Below are 23,777 nucleotides of genomic sequence, written 5' to 3'. Positions count from 1 at the left end.
GGAGATTGGTTCCAGGACCCTGTAGATATTAATACTCAAGAATACTCCAGTCCTTATATAAAGTGCCTATAGCATTTACATTTAAGTTACACATATCCTCTCATATGCTTTAAATCATCTCTTGATTACTCAGAATGCCAAAAAGAATGTAAATACTATGGAAATAGTTGTTATACTAATTTTTATTTGTATTTTTTTTATTATTGTGTTGCTGTTTTATTGAGCTTTTTTCCCAAATATTTTTTATACTTGGTTGGTTGAATGCACAGATGAGGAACCCACAGGTGCAGAGGGCTGACTGTGTTTATAATCCATTTTTCTCCCTTTACTCTATCTTCCATATATCACCAGTGACCTGACTAAAAATAAAAATCAGATCCCCTGCTCAAAACTGTTCAGTAATTTCTTATTACACTTAGAATAAAGTACCAACTCTTCATTACAGCCTGTATCAGTGCTGTGCTGGAGCCAGATCATATCAACTTGGGGGGAGGAGGCAATTGTTAAATGTACAGGAATTTGGGAGTCAGTTGTTAATCACTGCCATTGTTAAAAATTAAATGATATAACTTACAGTTAGATAGCTTGTTAAAAATAAAAGTAATAAATACTTAAAGTTCATTACTTCTTAATTATTTTATCACTTCTTACTGTTACCTATGCTCTTGAGATTTTTTACAATATGTTCTTAATTTGTGTAGTAGATATAGTATGTAACGGTGTACTGCTGCTGTACCACTGCTGTGAATTACTTCCCAGCTCCAGTCTGTGTATTTTCTAGTATTTTCAGAGTTATGGATAGTGGCCAAACATGGCTATTGCTGTAGCAGGGCCCCCTTTACTCAATTCATTTCTGGAATAATAATGGTATTTTATATATTTGTATCAACAAAATTGATAATTTATTGTCAGTAAATTTCTCTGCCATCATCGAAGTCATTAATAGCTACTAGCAAGTGAATATTGTTTATAATTTTCAAAATACGTTTTCATACCATACATCTTTTGTTATACAATACCACCCATATCTTCCTTAAATATGCATTGTCTTATCCTTTATAAGCAAAATACAATTACAGCTCACTATGTGAATTACTTTTATTCTTTGCTGTGTAAGTATCAGTTAGAATTTGCTGTTTAGATATATTTTATGCATTTTTAGATACTTGTTTTCATTTCTAAAATCTTTGATATTTTTGCTAAATTTTATATGCTTATCCTGATTCTTGCTACTAATAATGAATACATTGGTTGAAGAAAGAGAAATACCAAGGAAGCTTAAATTTACATGCTAAGTAGATCCCATTAATTTTTAAGCTAGAAAGAAAAAAAATACTTTAAAAAATTATATTTTCCATTAACTTCTCACTCATTTATTAGCAGTTTTTTTTCTATATTCACAGGGGTTCATTTTAGTCAGTTTTGTGATGAGATAATATTTCAGATCCCATAATAGCTTATTATATTTGATCTTAGTCTTCACAGGTAAATGGTATTGATTCTATCCCAGTTAGACTGGTCTTTTATAAGTTTTGTCTGCTATTTTCATGTGGCACATAAACTAACTGAAAATTTAAAACCTGGCTATATGCCAAATCTAGACAAAAAAGATACTAGCTCCATTACTACTTCTCTCCCCCAAATAAAAATAAAAACCAACATTATCAGTTAATATTCACAAGTTTTTATTTTCTAGGGACCAAATTCATATTTAAATGGTTTTGTTTTTAGACCTTATTAAATATATTATTTCCTCTATGTGAAGAGAGTGAGGTGGGAGTGTGGGTAGAGAGAGAGATGATATTTAAGCTGCATGTCTAAAACAAGCAGAAATTTGTGTCCATTTGTCATTGTTCTACCATTATCTTGAATCTGGCTCTTACCTTCTTTTCCACACAACCAATCTTCCGTATCCAAGGACTTCTGTGTTCTTCTCAGACTCAAGTAGAGTTTTCCTATTTACTCATCCTTTGGGGGGAGACACTATACCCTTATCAATGTATCTCCAAAGCCTATGAGCGTCTACTTTGCATGTGATCAGTGACTGTATGAATGCTGAAATCATTATTGACTTCAATGACTTTACCACATTCAAGGAGATAAAGAATTATTCTCCTTATAAAATTATCGATAGTAAAATATTCAACTAATTGTCATTTGCTTGGAAAAAGAGTTGTTGATCATTTTTTCATGTATTTGTTGATCTTCAATCTATCTTCTGTAGAAATGTTTCTGTTCGTGTCTCTTGCCCAACTTTAACGGAGTCATTTGATCTTCTCTTGTTGATCTGCTTGAGTTCTTTGTAGATGGTGGTCATCAGTCATCAGATGTGTAGCATGCAAGTATCTTTTCCCATTCTGTAAGTTGTCTGTTTGCTTTGTTGATTGTGTCTTTGGCTGTGCAGAAGTTTTTTTAACTTGATCAGGTCCAATTTATTTATTTTTAATGTTGCTATGAATGCAATGGGATCTTCTCATAAGTTTTTTTCTCTAGGCTGATATGTATAGGGGTTTTTTTTTTCAATAGTTTCTTCTGAATTCTTATAGTTTCATGAACTCATGTGGATAAAAGACTTAAACCTGTTTAAGACAGGATAAAAGACAGATTTAAGCCTTTTATCCTCGTGAGTTCATTTTCGTTAGTGGTGAGAGGTACAAGTTCTATTTCAGTCTTTTTCATGTAGTTATCCAGTTCTCACAGCACCATTTATTGAATGGGGATTCTTTTCCCCATAGTATATGTTTGCTGTGTTAAAGATCAGATGGCAATACGGGCATGATTTCATATCTGGATTCTCTATTCCAATTCAAAGGTCTATGTCTTTATTTTTATGCTATTACCATGCTGTTTTGGTTACTGTGGCCTTGTAGTATAGCCTGAACTCCAATATAGTGATACTTCCAGATTTTCTTGTTTTATAGATCGATTTGATTAAATGGGGGTCTTTTCTGATTCCATATGAAATGTAGAGCAATTTTTTTTGATAACTAAAATATCACTTAACCCCTGTGAGAATGGCTTACATCATAAAGTTCCAAAACAACAGATGCTGGTGTGGATGCAGAGAAAGGGAAACACTCAAGCACTGTTGATCGGACTGCAAGCTAATTTATCCTGTATGGAAAGTAATATGAAGATTCTTCAAAGAACTTAAAGTAGACTTACTAGTGGATTTAGCAATCCCACTAATGGGAATTTACCAAAAGGAAAGAAAGACATTTTATAAAAAAGACACTTGCACTCAAATGTTCATAGCAGCACAATTCAGTCGCCACAAAGGACGTGAAAACAACCCAAGGGCCCATCAATGCATAAATGGTTAATAACATGGATATTTATACCATGGAATACTATTCAGCCAAAAAAGATGATTACCTACTATCTTCTGTAACAACCTCAATGGAATTGGAGACCATTTTCCTAAGTAAAATATCACAGGAATGGAAAAACAAACACCACACGTATTCAATACTAAATTGGAACTAGTTGATCAACACCTATGTAGACGTAGGGAAGCAAAACTCAATGAATTTTGGGTTGGAGAGAGGGAAAGAAGGGGAAGGTAAATTCCCACCCAATGAGTACTTTTAATAGGTTTATTACACACTTTCTAAGTGAAGGGCAACTATAACTTCTACTTAAAATTTACAGAAGCAAACTATGTAACCAAAACATATGTACCCTCATAATATACTGAAATAAACTTTAAAAAATTAAAAAAGTTGAGAGAGAGAAACTTAAGTGAATTATTTTCTCGAGGGTAGTCTATAGTTATCTCACATGTAGTGTTTTATTTTATTTTTTTGTTTGTTTTGTATAGCTATTTGAGTAGAGAGACCCGAGACTAAGATGAAGGGACTTAGATCTCCGTGGTAAGAAAAGTATCATAGGCCATATATGTACAAATTAGTGTCAGTTGAGGTGTTAATGATAGAATTGCTAATGGAGTAGAGAATATAGTGTACTTGTACTCTACATAGCTGATCAGATAAAAGCTAAAATACATTTGCTGACTTGAATACCTGAGGTCAAAGACCAGAAACTCTGAAAATGCCTCAGAGAACTCAGTTAAAAATGAAATAAGCAAATATTTAGAGAATCAAAATAATAGGAAAGTTACTTATTTAACTTTAGGAGATTTTATTTAAGTAATTTAGGTTTTTCATAGTTTATAAATAGATAATTGATGTGGCTTATTTGTGTAAAAGCTTAAACAGTTACTTTTTTAAGTAGATGAATAGAACTCTACTTGATTCAGTTATTCAGGCATGAAGTTAGTCTAACAAAGGTATGAAATATCATAATCTGCCAAATTCATATTTTGAAGGAAGTGATATTTAAAGTAGATTCTTACATAATAGTTACATCCTAGGATACTGAGCAGTTGACAACATCTTTTTCTGTCTGTTAGGTGTAATTCTAGAATATTGGACGTGTCCCTTCTGTATTCTTTCAGTTTATTGATACCATAATTTAGAGATTTGTTCAACTTCAAACTTTTATTCTCTGCTCAGGTAAATATACCTTGAAAGGGTTAATATATTAGATTTTATTGCTCATTTTCCTAGAATCTGTTTTTTATAGAAAAAAATTAGTAACTTTAAGAAGATTCTGGGAAGATTATATTACATTATCTATCAAAATTAAAAATGCATTTATCCTTTGGCCCAATAATTCCTCTTTTGGAAATGTGGCCTATCCCAAGCCCATTCCTTCATATGTAAAAAAAATGATGCATATACAAGATTGTTCATTGCAACTATAGGTGACAAAAATTAGGAGTATCCATAAATAGAAAAATACTAGTGGAGATATGGCTAAATGAGCTATGGTACATCTACATAATAGAATACTTTGTAGCTATTTTTAAAAGGTAAAGAGGCAACTCTATATACTGAGGTAGAAATATTTCTAATGTACATTGTTAAGAGAAAAAAATCAAGATGCATAACTATATATATATATATATATATATATATATATATATATATATAGAATGTTATCTTTTAAGTAGGAAAGGGCTAAAATAAAATAAGAAGTGTAATTATTTTATTTGCATAGAGAAACACTCCAGGATACAGGATTAAATTATTATTATTTTTTTTTGAGACAGTCTCACTATATCACCTTTGGTAGAGTGCTGTGGCATCACAGCTCACAGCAACCTCAAACATTTGGACTTAAGTGATTCTCTTGCCTCAGCCTCCCAAGTAGCTGGGACTACAGGTGCCCACCACAACACCTGGCTATTTTTGTTGTTGTTGTTGTCATTGTTTAGCAGGCCCGGGCTGGGTTTGAACCCACCAGCCCCAGTATATGTGGCCGACTCCCTAACCACTTACCTACAGGCACGAAGCCCAGGGTGAAATTATTACACTTGATCTTAGCCAAAAGGCCGAGAAGCGATACCAGGATGAAATTATTAAGAGTAGTTATGAGGTTATGCAAAAGAGGGTGGGGTAATAATCAGGAACTATTGTATATAAGGAGAGGAAGGAGTGAGACTTTTACCTTTATATCCTTTTACATTGTTTGACTTTTTTAATCAGTTCACTGTGTTTCTTATTTTAAAGATGGTCTAATTAACAAATGACAACATGATTAAAATTAACAAAAGAAGGCAATTTATCTTAAGTGAAGGGACTAGAAGTTATGAACATAAATTTTACCTATCTTATTCTCCAGAAGCCTGACTCTGAAGGACTTCATTTACTACAGGCCTTCAACTATTTATGCAGAGAACTAATAGCATGAAAGAACTTTTTGACATTGTGGGCAATGCAACCTAATCATGTTTTATATGTCTGTATTTTCCTGTAGATGCCAGAGGAACAAGCATTCTGTGTTTTGGTGAAAATCATGTATGACTATGGTTTGCGAGACCTCTACAAAAATAACTTTGAGGATCTTCATTGCAAATTCTATCAGTTGGAGAGACTAATGCAGGTAAATAAAGATTGAAAGTTTTTTATTATTTAGGGATTTGTTAAGTTACAGAAAAAGCCCAATAGAATTGGTAATAAATAATGAGTTATGAAAGTTTAATCGAGTACTACAGAAAATGTGAATGGATTTGGCTTCTGACTAATACCTACCTTAGTCTAACTATAATAGTAATATACTTATTTAGCCATTTGGCAACTTTAAAAATAGTCTTTCTTTTTAAATATTCAACTTTAATAGACTTTGGAGTCAGGATATGCGTTAAGCCAATGAAGATATTATCAAGTATCATTTGTAAAGGAATGAAAATATTTGAAGAATAAAAATTGAAATACCTAAGAGCTTTCATCGTACCACTACCTAATCTGGATCTACATAGAACACTTGGAAAAGACAGAAAGAATAAAAAACACCTAAAATACTGTAATATAGGGGCATATTTTAAATATTTTCCACATAACCTTCTAATTTCAGTATTCTTATATTTCATAATATCTATTTGTAAATGTATTTGTAAATGTATTTGTAAATGTATACATGCAAGAAACATATATTCTTTTACATGTTTTAAATATTACATGATAAAAAAAAGATTGTGAATAAGTGCAAAATGATTGACTAGAACTGTCAAAAGGAATTACTGAGTAGCTTCGAAGTTCTACCTGAAGTTAGAAATCTTAAATTTATAATGGGCTTATTCTCTAAAGAGAATAAGTGTTGGGAGTGTTGGGAACCCAAGAGAAATGTGGAAGAAATATATGGCTGCAGTGATTCCATACTGAAGAAAGGTAAAATGGTTGGGGAAGAAGGTTAGTAAGATGTGAGAATAGAAGCAGCCAGAAGTTCATTGGCATGACCTGTTAGGAGAGCCACAGACACCTAAAGAGTGAAGTGAACCCATTAGAAGACTGAATATTAGAAGAACAAGGGAATAGAAGACAGAGTTTACAATGAGGTTAAGGACAAGCTTTATTGAAGGGAGTTTAAGAGGATAGAAGACCTTTAAAGTGGGCAGCACCTATGGCTCAGTGAGCAGGGTGTCGGCCTCATATACGGAGGGTGGCGGGTTCAAACTCACCAAACTGCAACAAAAAAAAATAGCCAGGTGTTGTGGCAGGTGCCTGTAGTCCCAGCTACTCGGGAGGCTAAGGCGAGAGAATCGGCTAAGCACATGAGCTGGAGGTTGCTGTGAGCTGTGATGTTATGGTACTCTACTGAGAGCGACAAAGTGAGACTCTGTCTCTAAAAAAAAAAAAAAAAAGAAAGAAAAAGACCTTTAAAGTGAAGAGGAAGAAGAGGGAAAGATATAAAATGAGCCATAAGGAAAAAGACATGGGCATCGAGGGGGGAAATACTATGTGGAAGAATCCACTAACTGTGAGCAGAAAAAGTAATAGGCTCTTTTTTTAAAGATTTGATTTTACCAAGAAAATGTTTGGAATTATTCACTTTTTACCTTTCCTTTATAAAAGTTCATTTTTTTCAAATGTATGTATTCCTAAGGACTTTGAGAATCAGATAACTATACCTATTAAGTGAAGAGCAAGTTTGTGGTACTGTGAGGAAATTCAACCACATTTTTCTGATAACACCTTTTTTCTGTTAACTGGATGACTGTTTGGATACCCATTTAAAGTTCCTGACAGGCACCTTTGGGTGTTTGGCAATGACAGCATCTAGTGCAAGAAATGATTTGTTTTAGTTTTTAATTTGTGTTTTTGTGATCTATTTATGAAAACAAAATGAAGGTGGCATTTTATAAAAGGCATTTTATAAACAAGCATTTTACGTTTCAGAACAAAACTTTCTTTGCCTTTGTCTTTCAGTCATAAGAATAGCTATGCTTTACTTTTGTCTTCCATGCTTTTGAATGGTATTTTGTTTTTTAAGTTTAGGGGGAAAATAAAACTAGCATAAAGGCATTGTTAAGAGATATCTAAGTGTATTCCCTTGTATAATTTCTTTGTTTGCCATTTCTATTATGTTGAAAGTAGGTTTTTAAATATCTGATTATGCTTTGAGGTTCTCCATTTGCTGAAATAATATACCAAGAAGATATCATAGACCACAGATAATGTTGGTATTAGCTGGTTTCCAAAGAAATATACATGTTTTTTCTAGTTAGTTAAGAGTTCAACTCTGAATGGGGACACTGTGACTTGACCCTGGAGTCAAGGTAGTATTCATTAGACTGCAGATGTTCTGTCAGAATGAGCATTCCCCAAGAAACTGGAATAGTCAAGTGAGCAAGAGATGACCTTTGCTAGTCATTTATAATAAGTCTGTTTTTATTTTCCTCAATTATCTGTTATAGACTGTATTCCCATCTCCTATCATCACTCCTGTGTAGTTACATAAAATCCAACCAATACTGTAGTAAAGTTAAAATGATCATAGAAAGCTTGTTATTAAATCATAGTTGTGGGAAAGCATCTTCCGTGTTCCTCTTCCTAAATCTTCCACTTTGATTTTTAGGAGCAGCTACCAGACCTGCACAGCCATTTCTGTGACCTGAACTTGGAGGCTCATATGTATGCATCCCAGTGGTTTCTCACTCTTTTCACGGCCAAGTTCCCACTCTGCATGGTGTTCCACATCATTGACTTACTGCTTTGTGAGGTAGAGTGACTCCTGTCTTTCAGACATAAGTCAAAATAGAAAATACTTTCCTTCATTCTCTTTTTTTCCTATTACATTAAGCCATAAATACTCATTGACCAAAAAGTTCTATTTGTATTTTTAAGTAATATTTTAATTATAACTTTATTATTTGTGAGGAATGAAAATATTAGGGCATATATAATTCCTACAAAGTAGAATGAGATAATTAAGTCTACATAATTTAAATTCTTAATAAGCCCATATCTATGTAATGTATTACAAATATAAAGGACTTTTAAGGTTCAATAAATAAATTTAGAATAAAGTGTCTTTATTATTAATGCAGTTATACTCGAAGAGTAAATATAAATGAGATTTTTACAAGAACTCATTCCTCAATTTATAAGATATCCTTTTATGTATGATGTTGAGGCTCCTACCAGATGAAGTTAGTTTGTAAAAATCTTAGGTGTTTGTGTTTATTTTGTTATTTTTGGTTTCTTAGGTGGCTTTATTTACTTTACTCTTTTAAGAAATGAGCAGTATTGCAATACATGCATATTATATTGCCATCAAAATGTTTTGACAATCTTAGCAGTAATAGGAAAGTTTCTTGATGGGAAGTATGTATTTTTAATAGTAGTATAAATGTCTATAAAATATAGCTGTGTTTAAAAGCAGAAGTAATCAAGTATAAACTTCTGTGCATGCTTATAAGTTTAATATAGACAGTTGCATGTTATTATACTTTTGTTTTAAGTAAAAATTCCTCTTTCTTAAAAGAAAAATCTATTTTAATCATGCTAGGAATTAGAAGTGAAGTGTAAAAACAGGATTTTAAAAGAAAAAAATGTGTAAGTGATGTAAAGCATAACAGTGTTATTTCTCAGCCTGCTACAGCAATAATGATATTGTCTGTAAGAATAGCTGGGCTTTTGCTCTTCAAAGGCTTTTTTTAGAGGTTGTACAGTACCTGAAGGTCACAGAACACTTTGTAAGAATGTAAGATTTTTAGTCATTTGTGACATATTTTGATAAAGAAGGATGGGGTGGCTTACTGGGTTCATAGAATAAGTTCCTGAATCCTGAATATATAACAGCTAGTGTATTGATAACACATTAATGCTCCTAGTCTTTTTACTTAGAAATTAGTTTTATAAAATGCCTTTCTAAATTTACCTTAAAGGAAGAATGTACAAACAGGAGCTAAAACCTTATTCAAAGTTAGCATGGTGTGACTTCAACTTACATAAAGCATAGTTAGGCATTTGTACTAAAATCCTCTACTTCGCCTGATTATTCATATTAGTGTAGTGACCAGTTCTGATTCCCTAATTTTAATTCTTTAAAAGTAAAAACCAAATTATCTGGTTCTACAGTCTTAAACTAATACCAAAGGTTTTGGTAAATAAATACTTATGGACTTTATTATGTACTAAGCTGAGTTTAGTATTACATGGTATTTCATAAAAATTGGAAAGTACGGGTGTGACATTTTAACAGTCTTTGCATTATACATAGTATATAATGTGAGCTTACAAATGTTTGTCGTCATTGCTTCACTTTTTTGCTGAAAGAGATTATCTAATTTTATACTAGATTGGTTCTGTAGTGTTCATAGGAAATGGAATGAAATTAATGTGCTTAATCATAACCAGCTAAATGAAATTTCTCAATCACTTTTGGTAGAATAATAACGATGTTCTTTAGTTCACTGGAATGGTGACTTCCTAAAGTTGTCTCTACCTGAGTGATGGCACAGCTGGCATCAGAGCACTGCACATGGGTCTTCAGGAGCCTAGGTTCATAATTTCTCAGGAAATTTCATCTTAAAGATACTTGAATTTCTTATATCAGTTACTAAGAAAATTAGCAACATTTATGACAGAAAAGTAAATCTATAATCTTTCTCATCACTGTCAACTGTGATTCATAATCACAGTGCTTGAAAGATCATAATGTTCATTAAAATAAATAAAACCATCATAGATCTATGATGTTTTTCCTCTCCTTAAACCTGTGCTCTATAGCTGTTTAAGGATATTGCAGAGCTTTTCAAAACATAAAGTAGTTTATAATCATAGCATCATGATATCAAGAGAAATAAATAATAACATCCTTTAATAGTAAATAATTTTTCAAAATAAATTTTATTGGGAACAGTATTGTAGTGTGCTTCAGGACATTTGTTCTTTCCACTAACTCATCTTTGTCAAGGATTATGTTACAAAGGAAATTTTTGAATAAACTTTTATTTCCTGCCTGTCTGTGTTTTTTCTCTGCCCCTTTCCTTCTTGTAGTTAATAAAATATTTATATCAAAAGCTGTTCCTTCATATGCTATGAAATATTCTAAGAATGGAAATAGTAACATAGTCTTAAATAGAATCATACAGAGGTGGATTTTTTTTTTTTGTCATAGTCTCTCTTTTTAAGAAAACAGTTTAAATCTTGATGGTTATGCATTAACGTTTAGTTACAAATGGAAGGTTAGGAAACTCTCAGATGGAAAAAAGTGTTGATTTTCCAAGTTTATCATTCTGCCCCAAAAATATATTTGGTCTGCAGAGTATTTTGCTCAAAGATCCTATTGCAAAGTGAAAAAGACTTTGAGACTTTATTCTTAGAAGGTACATCATCATGTCATTCTTCCCTAAAGTAGATGCTTTTAAGGATTTCTTCATTCATTATGAGATTAAGAATATGAAATAAATTTAGCAGACCAGGGAAGAATTTTATAGTTTGACTATGCAGCCTGAGACAAAAACTGCTAGTTATTAATAATTTTATTTTAAATATTTGCTTAAACTTGAATATATGATGACCTGGGTTAATTCCAGGATGATGGATGGCAAGAGGATTTGAAACTAGAGTTTAAAAGTACATTTTCTTATATTTAGATGAGTGAAACTCTGTGTAGATTGTCTTTTAGTCAATAATTGAAATGAAAATCATTTTCAAAGACTAAACCTATGTCTTATTGTTTGTCTCTATCTGTTTGGCAAGATAAGAAAAAGGGTAAACATATTAAACATTCATAGTTTAAATATTATGCTCTTAACCCACCAAGAATAAAACAGAGTAACTTTTATAGCAGAATAAAAGAAAAATTAGTAAAATCTGATGATTTTCGAAAAATCAACATAGTAAAACAATCAGTACAGATTAATAAAAAACAAACAGAACATTATCTCCATTTCAGAAGCCCTTCTCCCCTTCACTGCCTCTTTTTTTGTAACTACCCCCTGAAGAATAATCACCATACTGACTTTTTAACACCATAGATTAGCTATTTGATTTTGAACGTTATATATGTGCAATATGAACTCTTTTGTGTTTAACTTTTTAAAACTTCCATCATGTTTGTGAGATTTATCCATATAGTTGCATCTAGGCATGGTTCATTTGTTCCATTGTGTAAATATAGTACAGTTTATCCATTCTCACATTCTATTGTTGATGGGTATCTGAGTTGTTTTGAACTTAAGGCTATTTTGAATAGTACTGTTATGAACACTGTTGAATTTGTCTTTCAGTGAACATACCTGTGCCCCTTATGGGTATACACCTAGGAATGGAATTGTTGGCTCACGGTGTACAGATGTCCAGCTTTACTAGATCTCCCGAACACCCTTCCAGAGTAATATGAGCATTACCTTTTGAGTTGCTTTTATTCAATAAAGGTCTTCCTGTGTTCGAGGGCAAGTTTTTGTTTTGTTTTTAGATAGCAGATACTGGGTCAGATTAGAGTTCATGAATATGTAACAAAATTGAACTCATTTGGTGATTGAAGTGATTCACTTAATCTCTGAAGTTGCTTGCAGATGGAGAGTAAGAGCTGGAATTAAGAGCAGAATGACTTTTGCCCTTATATGAGAGAAGTTACTGTGATGGAAAAACATCCAGCAAAGTTTTGAGTTTCAGAAGAAGCAATTTAGAGACAATATGACATTCAAGTTAGGATATTGGAGTTTTTAGTCAATTCTTCTTGGACCACTTTGTTCAAGTTACTTGACCTATGTAAGTCTTAAGTTTCTTTGTAAAATGGGGCTAACACTACCCATCTCCCAGGTTTAGTATAAGGATTAAATGAGGTTATGACATAAAATGCCTACTACATAGGAATTTAATTAATATTCAATTAATAATAATATTACCCTGTATTCTGCTATATCTAGCTGTATAGGTCTTTTAGTTGCTTAATTTCTTTAAATTACTAGCTTTCTAATCAGATTTTTCCCTTCTAATGGAGAGCTTTCTTTGCTAAAAGTAAATTTTTACCTGGTGACCTTATCAAAAGCTTCATTCTATTTCCTTTTCCAGTAATGATTCAAGTAGTTCTCCGAGAGTGTTTTTTAATTCCCTTTCATCTTCTTTCAAAAGACTTAAGGAAAACACCAAGGTTTCTTTTAGTCTTGACAGGATAACTGACAGTGATGTTTGAATTTGACTTTTCCCAGATAGTTCAATTTTTAGAGTACCAGATATATTCAGCTTTATATAGTAACTTGGTATTTCATGAAATTTAAGGAAATCTTTGACCCTTTAAATTAGACTATGTCTCCTGCTCCTCTTGTCTTATGATGATGAAAAAATAGCAGTACTGCATTTTCTGAGTTAAATATCCCTTTCAGGGCAGTTTTCTGAAAGTTATTATCTAAAGAGTAGATTCATTACGTAATACTCTCCCCTCCCCCCCCCTTTTTTACTCCCCAAAAAAACCTCATCAGAATCTTCTACAAAGAAGATTAAGACCACTGCCATAAACGTAAATGTTTCTAAAAACTCTAGCAGGTGTAATTTGCCAGAGTAGAGGGAAAAATGCCTGGGCTAACCAACAAATAGGCAATATATGCTACTTTTAAGTTTTACTTACAAACTGAAATTTTCAGGACCAGAAAACTCTCTCTCTAGACTCTTGTTTTTGAGTGGCACCTGTGGCTCAGTGGGTAGGGCACCAGCCCCTTATACTGAGGGTGGCAGGTTCGAAACCGGCCTCATGCAGCAAAAACAGCAGTGACAACTGCAACAAAAATAGCTGGGCATTGTAGTGGGCTCCTGTAGTCCCAGCTACTCGGGAGGCTGAGGCAAGAGACTTACCTAAGCCCAAGAGTTGGAAGTTGCTGTGAGCTGTGATGCCATTGCACTCTACAAAGGGCAACAAAAGTGAGATTCTGTCTCAAAAAATAAATAAATGAATAAACTCTTGTTTTTGGAGCTCAGCTCTTTTTCCATGTAAAGAGGTCTTTATGGTTGTTACATCAGTTAATTTATAATTCTTTCTGTGTTTTCAAGGGAGGCAGAAACCTCAAGTTAAAATGGTAGAACCATTGTCTGTTTTGTGGAACTTTTAGAAGAGCATTCCTTCATTCATTCAACATTCATTGAGCTAAATACATTTAAATCTAACCAAATGCCTAGCACCATTCCAGTTGAGGGATACAACAGTAAAGAAAAAGCAGATAAAATCCTTGCCCTGATAAAGAGACAGACATTATTTTGCTTCAAAAAACAGACCCATTTGGCTAGGTGCAGTGGCTCAGGCCTGTAATCCTAGCAGTCTGGGAGGCCAAGGCAAGTAGATCCCCTGAGCTCACTGGTCCAAGACCAGCCTACACAAAAGTGAGACCTCGTCTCAAAAAATAGCTGGGTATTGTGGCAGGCACCTGTAGTCCCAGCTACTTGAGAGGATGAGGCAAGAGAATCACTGGAGCCCAAGAGTTTAAGGTTGCTGTGAGCAATGACATCATGGCATTCTACCAAGGGCAACAAAGTAAGACTCTGTCTCAAACAAACAAACAAAAAAACAGACCCATATCACTTTGAGAACTTACAAAGACTTGAACCTGCTTCAATTGCCTGGGGGGTCCTCCTCATAAAATACTCGCCCAGACCTATTTCTTTAAGGGTTTTCCCTGCCCTCTCTTCTAGTATTTTTATAGTTTCATGTCTTAAGTTTAAATCTTTAATCCAGTGAGAGTCTATCTTAGTTAATGGTGAAAGATGTGGGTCCAGTTTCAGTCTTCTACAGGTTGCCAGCCAGTTCACCCAGCACCATTTGTTAAATAGGGAGTCTTTTCCCCACTGAATGTTTTTAATTGGCTTGTCAAAGATCAAATAACAGTAAGGAGCTGGATTCATCTCTTGGTTCTCTATTCTGTTCCAGACATCTACTTCTCTGTTTTTGTGCCAGTACCATGCTGTTTTGATCACTATTGTAGTAGAGTCTGAGGTCTGGTAGCATGATTCCTCCTGCTTTGTTTTTATTTCTGAGTAATGTCTTAGCTATTCGAGGTTTTTTCTGATTCCATATAAAACAAAGTATTGTTTTTTCAAAATCTTTAAAGTATGCCAGTGGAGCTTTAATAGGGATTGCATTAAAATTGTATATTGCTTTGGGTAGTATGGACATTTTAACAATGTTGATTCTTCCCAGCCATGAGCGTGGTATGTTTTTCCATTTGTTAACATTTTCAGCTATTTCTTTTCTTAGAGTTTCATAGTTCTCTTTATAGAGATCTTTCACGTCCTTTGTTAGATAAACTCCCAAATATTTCATCTTCTTTGGCACTACTGTGAACGGAATATAGTCCTTAACTGTTTTTTCAGCTTGACTATTGTTGTTATATATAAAGGCTACCGATTTATGAATGTTGATTTTGTAACCTGAGATGCTGCTGTATTCCTTGATCACTTCTAAGAGTTTTGTAGTAGAATCCCTGGTGTTTTTCAGATATACAATCATATCATCTGCAAAGAGCGAAAGTTTGATCTCTTCTGACCCTATATGGATACCCTTGATCGCCTTTTCTTCCCTAATTGTGGTGGCTAAAACTTCCATTACAATGTTAAAGAGCAGTGGAGACAATGGGCAGCCTTGTCTGGTTCCTGATCTGAGTGGAAATGATTTTAATTTAACTCCATTCAATACGATATTGGCTGTGGGTTTGCTGTTGATGGCCTCTATCAGTTTAAAAAATGTCCCTTCTATACCAATTTTCTTTTTTTTTTTGTAGAGACAGAGTTTCACTTTATTGCCCTCGGTAGAGTGCCATGGCGTCACACGGCTCACAGCAACCTCCAACTGCTGGGCTTAGGCGATTCTCCTGCCTCTGCCTCCCGAGTAGCTGGGACTACAGGCACCCGCCACAACGCCCGGCTATTTTTTGGTTGCAGTTCGGCCGGGCCTGGGCTTGAACCCGCCAACCTCGGCATATGGGGCTGGCGCCCTACTCACTTAGCCACAGGCGCCGCCTATACCAATTTTCTTAAGTGTTCTGATCATGAAGGGATGCTGTATATTATCAAAAGCTTTTTCTGATTAAAAAGCTTCTGCACAGCCAAGAACACAGTAAGTAAAGCAAGCAAACAACTCTCTTAATGGGAGAAGATATTTGCAGGTTATGTCTCCGACAAAGGTTTAATAACCAGAATCCACAGAGAACTCAAAGGTATAAGCAAGAAAAGAACAAGTGATCCCATCGCAGGCTGGGCAAGGGACCTGAAGAGAAACTTCTCTGAAGAAGACAGGCGCACTGCCTACAGACATATGAAAAAATGCTCATCATCTTTAATCATCAGAGAAATGCAAATCAAAACTACTTTGAAATTTCATCTAACTCCAGTAAGATTAGTCTATATCATAAAATCCCAAGACCAGAGATGTTGGTGTGGATGTGGAGAAAAGGGAACACTTTTGCACTGCTGGTGGGAATGCAAATTAATACATTCCTTTTGGAAAGATGTTTGGTGAACACTTAGAGATCTAAAAATAGATCTGCCATTCAATGCTGTAATTCCTCTGCTAGGCGTATACCCAGAAGACCAAAAATCACATCATAACAAAGATATTTGTACCAGAATATTTTTTGCAGCCCAATTCATAATTGCTAAGTCATGGAGAAAGCCCAAGTTCCCATCAATCCACGAATAGATTAATAAATTGTGGTATATGTCCACCATGGAATATTATGCAGCCTTAAAGAAAGATGGAGACTTTACCTCTTTCATGTTTACATGGATGGAGCTGGAACATATTCTTCTTAGTAAAGTATCTCAAGAACGGAAGAAAAAGTATTCAATGTACTCAGCCCTACTATGAAACTAATTTATGGCTTTCACATGAAAGCTATAAGCCAGTTATAAGCCAAGAATAGGAGGAAGGGAGAAAGAGAGGGGAGGGAGGGGGGATATGGGCAGAGGAAGGGTGATTGGTGGGATTATACCTGCGGTGCATCTTACAAGGGCATATGTGAAACTTAGTAAGTGTAGGATATAAATGTCTTAACATAATAACTAAGAAAATGCCCAAAAGGCCATGTTAACCAGTGTGATGAAAATGTGTCAAACTGTCTGTAAAACCAGTGTATGATGCCCCATGGTCACATTAATGTACACAGCTATGATTTAATAGAAAAAAAAAAAGAAGAACTTACAAAGACTTCATGTATAAAAATGCTACGGAGAAAAATGAAGGAAGAGAAATAAAGCAACCTCAATAAGGCTGTTTGACAATTGTAATGACTTTTGGTTTCACTGGACTGAGATTGGAAAGCATTGGAGGATTATAGTTTAGGAATAACATGTACTGATAGGCATTTTATCCCAATCACTCAGGTTTCACTGTTCAAAAAAGATTGTAGGATATTTAAGGGGAGAAGTAGGAGACCAGTTAGAAGGAATTGCAGTAATCCATGTGAGAAATGATGGTCGCTTGGAACAAGATAGTGACAGTGGAGGTGGTATAAGAAATGGTTGGATTCTGGACAAGTTTCAAACGTAGAGCCAACAGGATGTGCTGATGGATCAGCTGGGGGAAGTTTTATTGATTGCATATTCTCATTTAATGTGGTGATGAAAGAGAAGGCTGGCTGGGTTGATAGTTTCTATGTTTCCGGGAGCATTTTGGAAACAGATGACATCGTGGAGTGACTGCAGAATGCTATTGTTATGTGCTTTATTCTGGCAATGCTTATATTGCAATGTTTATTCTAGAAGCAGGTTTTGGTAGATTGGGGAGTATGTAAGGTCAATATTGATATCTTTAAATAAAAATATACAGATGGGATAATTATGAAAGATGAATAGTAGGAGAGTAAGTATGTCAAACCTAGTACTTTTAAATAAGGATACTTCTACGTGCGGATATTTTGCTTCATAAAAACATACTTATGTTACTTTGAAGACTAAGAAAGACTTTTATACATCAGATCTGTTAATAACCCCTGCTGTATTTATTTGTTATATGTTTAGTTCTCATGCTCAGGAAGAGGATCACTGACTTAAAGTTATAGTGTGATAGATTTTTTTCCTAAGAAAACTCTCCTAGTTCATAATGAATTCAGATAACTGAGTGATTTCATAGTATTTTTGGAGCAGAAAAACTAATAGCAATTAAACTCTTAATACATAGATTGAGTAAAATAACTAAACATTAATCTGTGATTAAATATTTAAAACATAAAAAACATTAATGCATACATACATCAAATTCTTCTGTATCTTAACCTCTCTGGTTAAGTAATAAAACAGTACCAACAATATTTGAAACTTTATATGTACTTCTCTCTAACCATGCCCCCCTTGGCCTCCTCACAAGAATCATTATACAGAATTCAGTATTTATCATTGTTATGCATGTCTATATGTTTACTACTTATGTATATATCTCTCAACAATTCATAGTTGAACGTATTTAGGAAATATTACTGTACTTACTAGTTTAATCAATTATTCCTCCAAATAGGTCTTGAACATTTTATTCCCTCTCCATATCATATTGTGTTTATTCAGTAACTTGTAACTGGTCTTCCCACTTGTCCACATGTGTCTTCCCATCATTCTCCATAGCATCCAGAAAGAATTTTATAAAACACATATCAGGTCACGTCACTCCTCTCTTGAATACTGTAAATAAAACTCACGTTGTTTCACTTGACCTATAATCTTTCCTTTCCTTTCTTTCATTGGGATCCAAGGGCCAATTTTCCTGTTAATGGTTGTGATTCAGCACTAGCCCTCTTCTAGTTTCTGGAACATTTATATCTTTTCAGGTTGAAAACACTTACATATTCTTTCTCATCTGCCTAAAACGTATTCTTCACTCTACATGGCTAACTCCTTCCACTGTAAGGCTGCATGTTACTGCCTCTGAGAAACTTTCCAAGATTGCCCGTTCTTAAGTAGGTACACCCTTTCACTTTCTCTGGTAGTAACCCATGATTAATGCTTAATTATTTATTTTAAAGTACTTTTCAAATGCCTGTTTCCCCTCTAGATTATAAATTTCCAAAAGAAGGGTATGTCTTTTTGTATGTCTCTGAATACCTACTATCTAACTTGACATATGGTAGACACACATGAAATATCTGTGGAAGGAAAATAGGAATGAAGATGTAATGGACAAAATTATTTTTATCATCTTCATTTAAATCCTACAGGCTGAAAAATAACTTTGCTCTTCAGTTTTAAAAGGAAAAAAAGTAAGTCATTTTAGTTAAGATATTTTAAGAATAGAAAACCAGACATAGTAGTTCAAAAACAGTGGGGGGGTTATTATATTAGAGGAAATCCAGGAAAAGTTGATCAAGTATACTTTAGGAAGGACAGGCACCAGAGTAACTCCAAGCACTCACCTGCATTCCTCTTCATTCCTCTCCATGAATCAGATGTTCTGCCTTCTTTCCTCACCTATTTCTTTTCAGCTTTGTTTTATATAGGACCTAAAACATCTCAGAAAGATCTACATGACCTTTCAACTCTAATACCGATGGCTCTTGGCAATCTTTGTATGTGTCTTTTAGATAAAATTCTTGAGGGAGAACTTGATGGGTCCTGCAACTATTTTAAAATAAGTCTGTATAGTCATAAGTCACAGTATGAGTCACCTTAGGGCAGTTGTCCATCTCTTGTCCAGTCTGCTGTGGAAAGGATAGGATTGGGGTGAGTCACATGACCTACAACCCACTCAACACAAACCGTACATGGAGCCAGAATTCCTGAGAAGAGTCATTGGTGGATCAGATACAACAAAACATTTCTGGTATACGTATAGCTTAAAACTAAAATTCTTAGTGTTGGCCATGTTGAAAGTAGGTGTCTGATAAATATATTAAATAAAATTCTAATGCATCTCAAAGACAAGCTACATATTAGGTGTAGGTATTTATTGACTTACAGTGTGAAATAGCATAGTTTCAATATAGGGTATAATCTTTAAACTTAATATTTGATCCTCAAGTTTGACGTGGTAGCTATATTCAAAATGTTTTTCATAAAAAAGAAATCATTTTCATGGTATACGTCTGTAGGGAGGGTTTTGAGTAAGTGCAGTATGCAACTTTGACCTATATAAATTATTTTAATGATCATCTGCAAAGCTATGATGTATTTGAATGCTTCCCATTGTCTAGACCTTTGATTATGAAAGCATCTTCTAATTAATACTTGTTGAATGACGACCATTGCAATTACTGATACTAATAACATTACTGCAATTTATAAATTATTTATAGTGTACACCAGAAAATGAACTCTGTCATACAGTATCGTCTGGAAGTAGATTGGAAATGAGACCTCATGTTGGAGAGTAGTTACTTGCCTTTACCATCTTGCTTTATAAGTACTCAATTTTAACTGATAAACCTCCAGACTTCCCTTTTTAAGTCTCAGCGATTTGAGGACAGAATATTGACTGGTTTTTTCTTGAGGGTATTTCTGGGCCACACACTGTGCTAAAAAGTTTATCTGCCTTGTCCCACTGGTTCTTACCTTTTTCAAACAGATCACAGACTTTTACATCCACCATGGTCAGGTAATTTAGAAATAGGTTTGGGTTTTTGTTTATTTATTTTTTTTAATTCATATTCTTGTCTAGCAAATAAACAGATGGTCTTTGTCTCTTTACTTTTAAAGTTGAGGTCTTAATCAATTCTCGGCATCAGTTTGGGTCTTTTAGCCTAAGATTCTCCCAATCTCATATACTAGATATTTCTTCTGTGCTCTGGCAGGATTTCTCCATGTTAAATTGTTTCTCCTGATGCCCCTGTTGTTATTCTCTGGGTGTCCTTTATGGGTACAGTCATCCCTTAGTATTCACAAAGGATTACCCCACATCCCATGGATACCAAAATCCAAGTATACTCAAGTCCCTGATATAAGAAGGTATGGTATTTACATATAGCCTATACACACCTTCCCATATACAAATCGTCTCTAGATTACTTATAACACCTAATACAGTGTAAATGCTAGTAAATAGTTGTTATACAGTATTGTTTTTAATTTTTTTATTGTTGTATTTTATTTTTATTTTTAAAAAATATTTTTCAGCCACAGTATTTTGAATCACAGATGTGGAACTGTGGATAGGGAAGGCCAGCTCCACTTTATCACCAGCAACCATTGTTTGGCATTTTTAAAATTATTATTACTTTTTTTTTAGAAACAAATTCTTACTATGTTGCCTACGCTGGAGCAAAGTGGCTGTTCACAAGGGTGACCATAACAGTGTACTATAGCTTCAAACTCCTGGCTTTTAACGAGCCTCCTTCCTCAGGCTCCCAAGTACCTGGGACTACAGGTGCTTGCCGCAGTGGCTGCTGGTTTGACATTTTTATCCAAACGATAGTTTTGATCATCTTTCCAGGGCGCCTTAATTATATCTAGTCATACAATATTCAGCTACCAGTACTACAGTTTCTGATTACATTGGTTAAAAAGAAGCATAATAGAAACTTCTGGTTGCCTACTTTTTAGGTTGTCTCAGAAGCTCTTGTTTTTTATAAGTCCACTTGACATTTTGCCTCTTATCCCTGTCCTAGTAGTATAGCCCATTTTACTCTTCTTTTCTGAAGGATAATGCCAAAATTTTTCCCATAATTGAATAGAACAGTTTCCTGCTGGTCCCCTCGCTCATTGACCTATTGGATTTCAGCTTGGACTACATCATAGTCGGGTAGTTATTTCTTACTTAAAGCACCTGGTAGTTTATTTCTTACTTAAGGTATGGTCTACTTGTTCTCCTAATATCCCAATGAAGTAGGTACATACTATTTTAGACTAGTTCTCTTAGTTGTACTAATTGACAGGCAAAAATCTATCTTATCCATAAGAATCCTTAATACAGAGAAAAGTTAGTACATTCTTTGTGTTCAAAATCTGTTTCCTTGCCAGTCTATTTAAAAGATCATTTATTAACATGATTCTTTGTAAAAGAACAAAAGATATCCAGTAGTACTAATAAAACCTCTAGTTTAAGTGCCTTCTTTTCCCCCATTAAACAGAATCAGAGCACATTTTATCTAATATTTAATAAGCTTTCAACTTGAAAAATAAACAGCTTAAAATAAGGGTTAAAGCTAATAGTGCCTATTACAATATGAATCAACCTTGAAATGTTAAATTTTCAGGAAAACAGGTCACCCATAGAAGGTCACCTTTAGATATTACTTTGCCTACTCACCTATCTATATGTACAATCTAATTCTCATCTCAGATCTTTTTTATTTTTTTCAAAAATTGTTACAGTCACTTTCTGTTTATGTCTAGTGGAGAACCACATGGAAATTTTACAAACATTCCTTGCTCTATAGGACTCTTTTTCTTAATAACAGAAGAATATAGTGAAATAATCCAATACTTAGCTGGGCGTTGTGGTGGGCGCCTGTAGTCCCAGCTACTCGGGAGGCTGAGGCAAGAGAATCACGTAAGCCCAAGAGCTGGAGGTTGCCGTGAGCCGTGTGGCGCCATGGCACTCTACTGAGGGCAGTAAAGTGAGACTCCGTCTCTACAAAAAAAAAAAAAAAAAAAAAAGAAATAGTCCAATACTTAAGGAAAAACAAAGTCATACCAATGAATCTTGAAGATTATATAAAGTAATTCTTATTACAAAGTGGTAATCAAAATGATGGATAATGGTATAGGTGCAAGTCTATAAATTAATGTAATGTAATTGAGAATTCAGAAATAAATCCATATATTTATGGGCAGTTTTCAATAAGGGCACTGAGATAATTCAATAAGGAAAAAATAGTCTTTCCAAGAAATGTTGCTGGGACAATTGGACATTGGTATAAAGAAGAATGAAGGTATACCCCTGCCTTTCACTGTATATAAGAATTAACTCAAAATGGATAATTAACCTAAATGTAAGAGTCAGAACTATAAGACTCTTAGAAGAAAATAAGTGTAAATCTTCATGACCTTTTATTAACTAGTGGTTTCTTACATATGACTCCTAAGGTATAAGCAAGAAAGGAAAAATAGATAAATTGAACTTTTTCAAAGTTACAAACTTTTGTGTTTCAAGGGACACTATCAAGAAGGTGAAGAAACAATCTACAGAATGGAAGAAAGAATTCGCAAGTCACATATCTGCTAGTGGCCTTTATGTAAATAAAGGGGTATAGAGTTACTTATATAAGTAACTCTTATTACTCAACAATAAAGGCAAGTAATTCGATTAAAAATAGGCAGATAGGGCCGCACCTGTGGCTCAGTGGGTAAGGCGCTGGCCCCATATACCAAGGGTGGCGGGTTCAAACCCGGCCCTGGCCAAACTGCAACCAAAAAATAGCCAGGCGTTGTCGCGGGCGCCTGTAGTCCCAGCTGCTCGGGAGGCTGAGGCAAGAGAATCACTTAAGCCTAGGAGTTGGAGGTTGCTGTGAGCTGTGTGAGGCCACGGCACTCTACCCGAGGGCGGTACAGTGAGACTCTGTCTCTACAAAAAAAAAAAAAATAGGCAAATAATTTCTTTTAAACAGACAGGTCTCACTATGTTGTTTAGAATGGAATATAGGAGCTATTCACAGGTGCTAACATAGCACACTGCAGCCAAGAACTCCCAGCCTCAAACTAGCCTGCAGCCTCAGCCTCCTAAGTAGCTGGGACTATAAGGCTTGTGCCACCACCCCCAGCTTAAGGATCTTATAAACATTTGTTCAAAGAAGATATTTAAATGGCTGATAAACACATGAAAAGATGCTGAACATTGTTAGTTATGAGGGAAATGCAAATCAAAACCACAATGAGATACTTCTTCACACCCACTAGAATGGCTATAATAAAAAAAGTAGAAAAAACAGTGTTGATGAGTATGTAGAAAAACTGTAAACTCTCATAAATTGCTGGTGAGAATGCAACTACTTTGGAAGTACCTTATAAAGGTACCTTATAAAGTTAAACATAGAGTTACTAGGGGACCCAGCCAGAGAACGAAAAACACATGTTCATACA

The 23,777-nt window shown here is 34.4% G+C and overlaps 1 protein-coding gene across 6 annotated transcripts in view; it reads left to right on the top strand.

The window, feature by feature from the left end:
* The window catches only part of RABGAP1L (RAB GTPase activating protein 1 like), a 754,150-nt gene that overhangs the window by 483,057 nt on the left and 247,316 nt on the right, over positions 1-23,777 (top strand). For all 6 annotated transcript variants that reach the window (XM_053605154.1, XM_053605152.1, XM_053605153.1 and 3 more), the window contains 2 exons: positions 5,821-5,946; positions 8,419-8,562. In XM_053605154.1, the coding sequence (XP_053461129.1) occupies positions 5,821-5,946; positions 8,419-8,562 (270 nt within the window). The remainder of the gene's footprint in view (positions 1-5,820; positions 5,947-8,418; positions 8,563-23,777) is intronic.

The sequence above is a fragment of the Nycticebus coucang genome, chromosome 10, assembly GCF_027406575.1.
Source record: "Nycticebus coucang isolate mNycCou1 chromosome 10, mNycCou1.pri, whole genome shotgun sequence".
NCBI classification, from domain to species: Eukaryota; Metazoa; Chordata; class Mammalia; order Primates; family Lorisidae; genus Nycticebus; species Nycticebus coucang.
The sequence above is the reverse complement of the archived record's forward strand: the minus strand, read 5'-3'. Positions and strand labels throughout refer to the sequence as shown.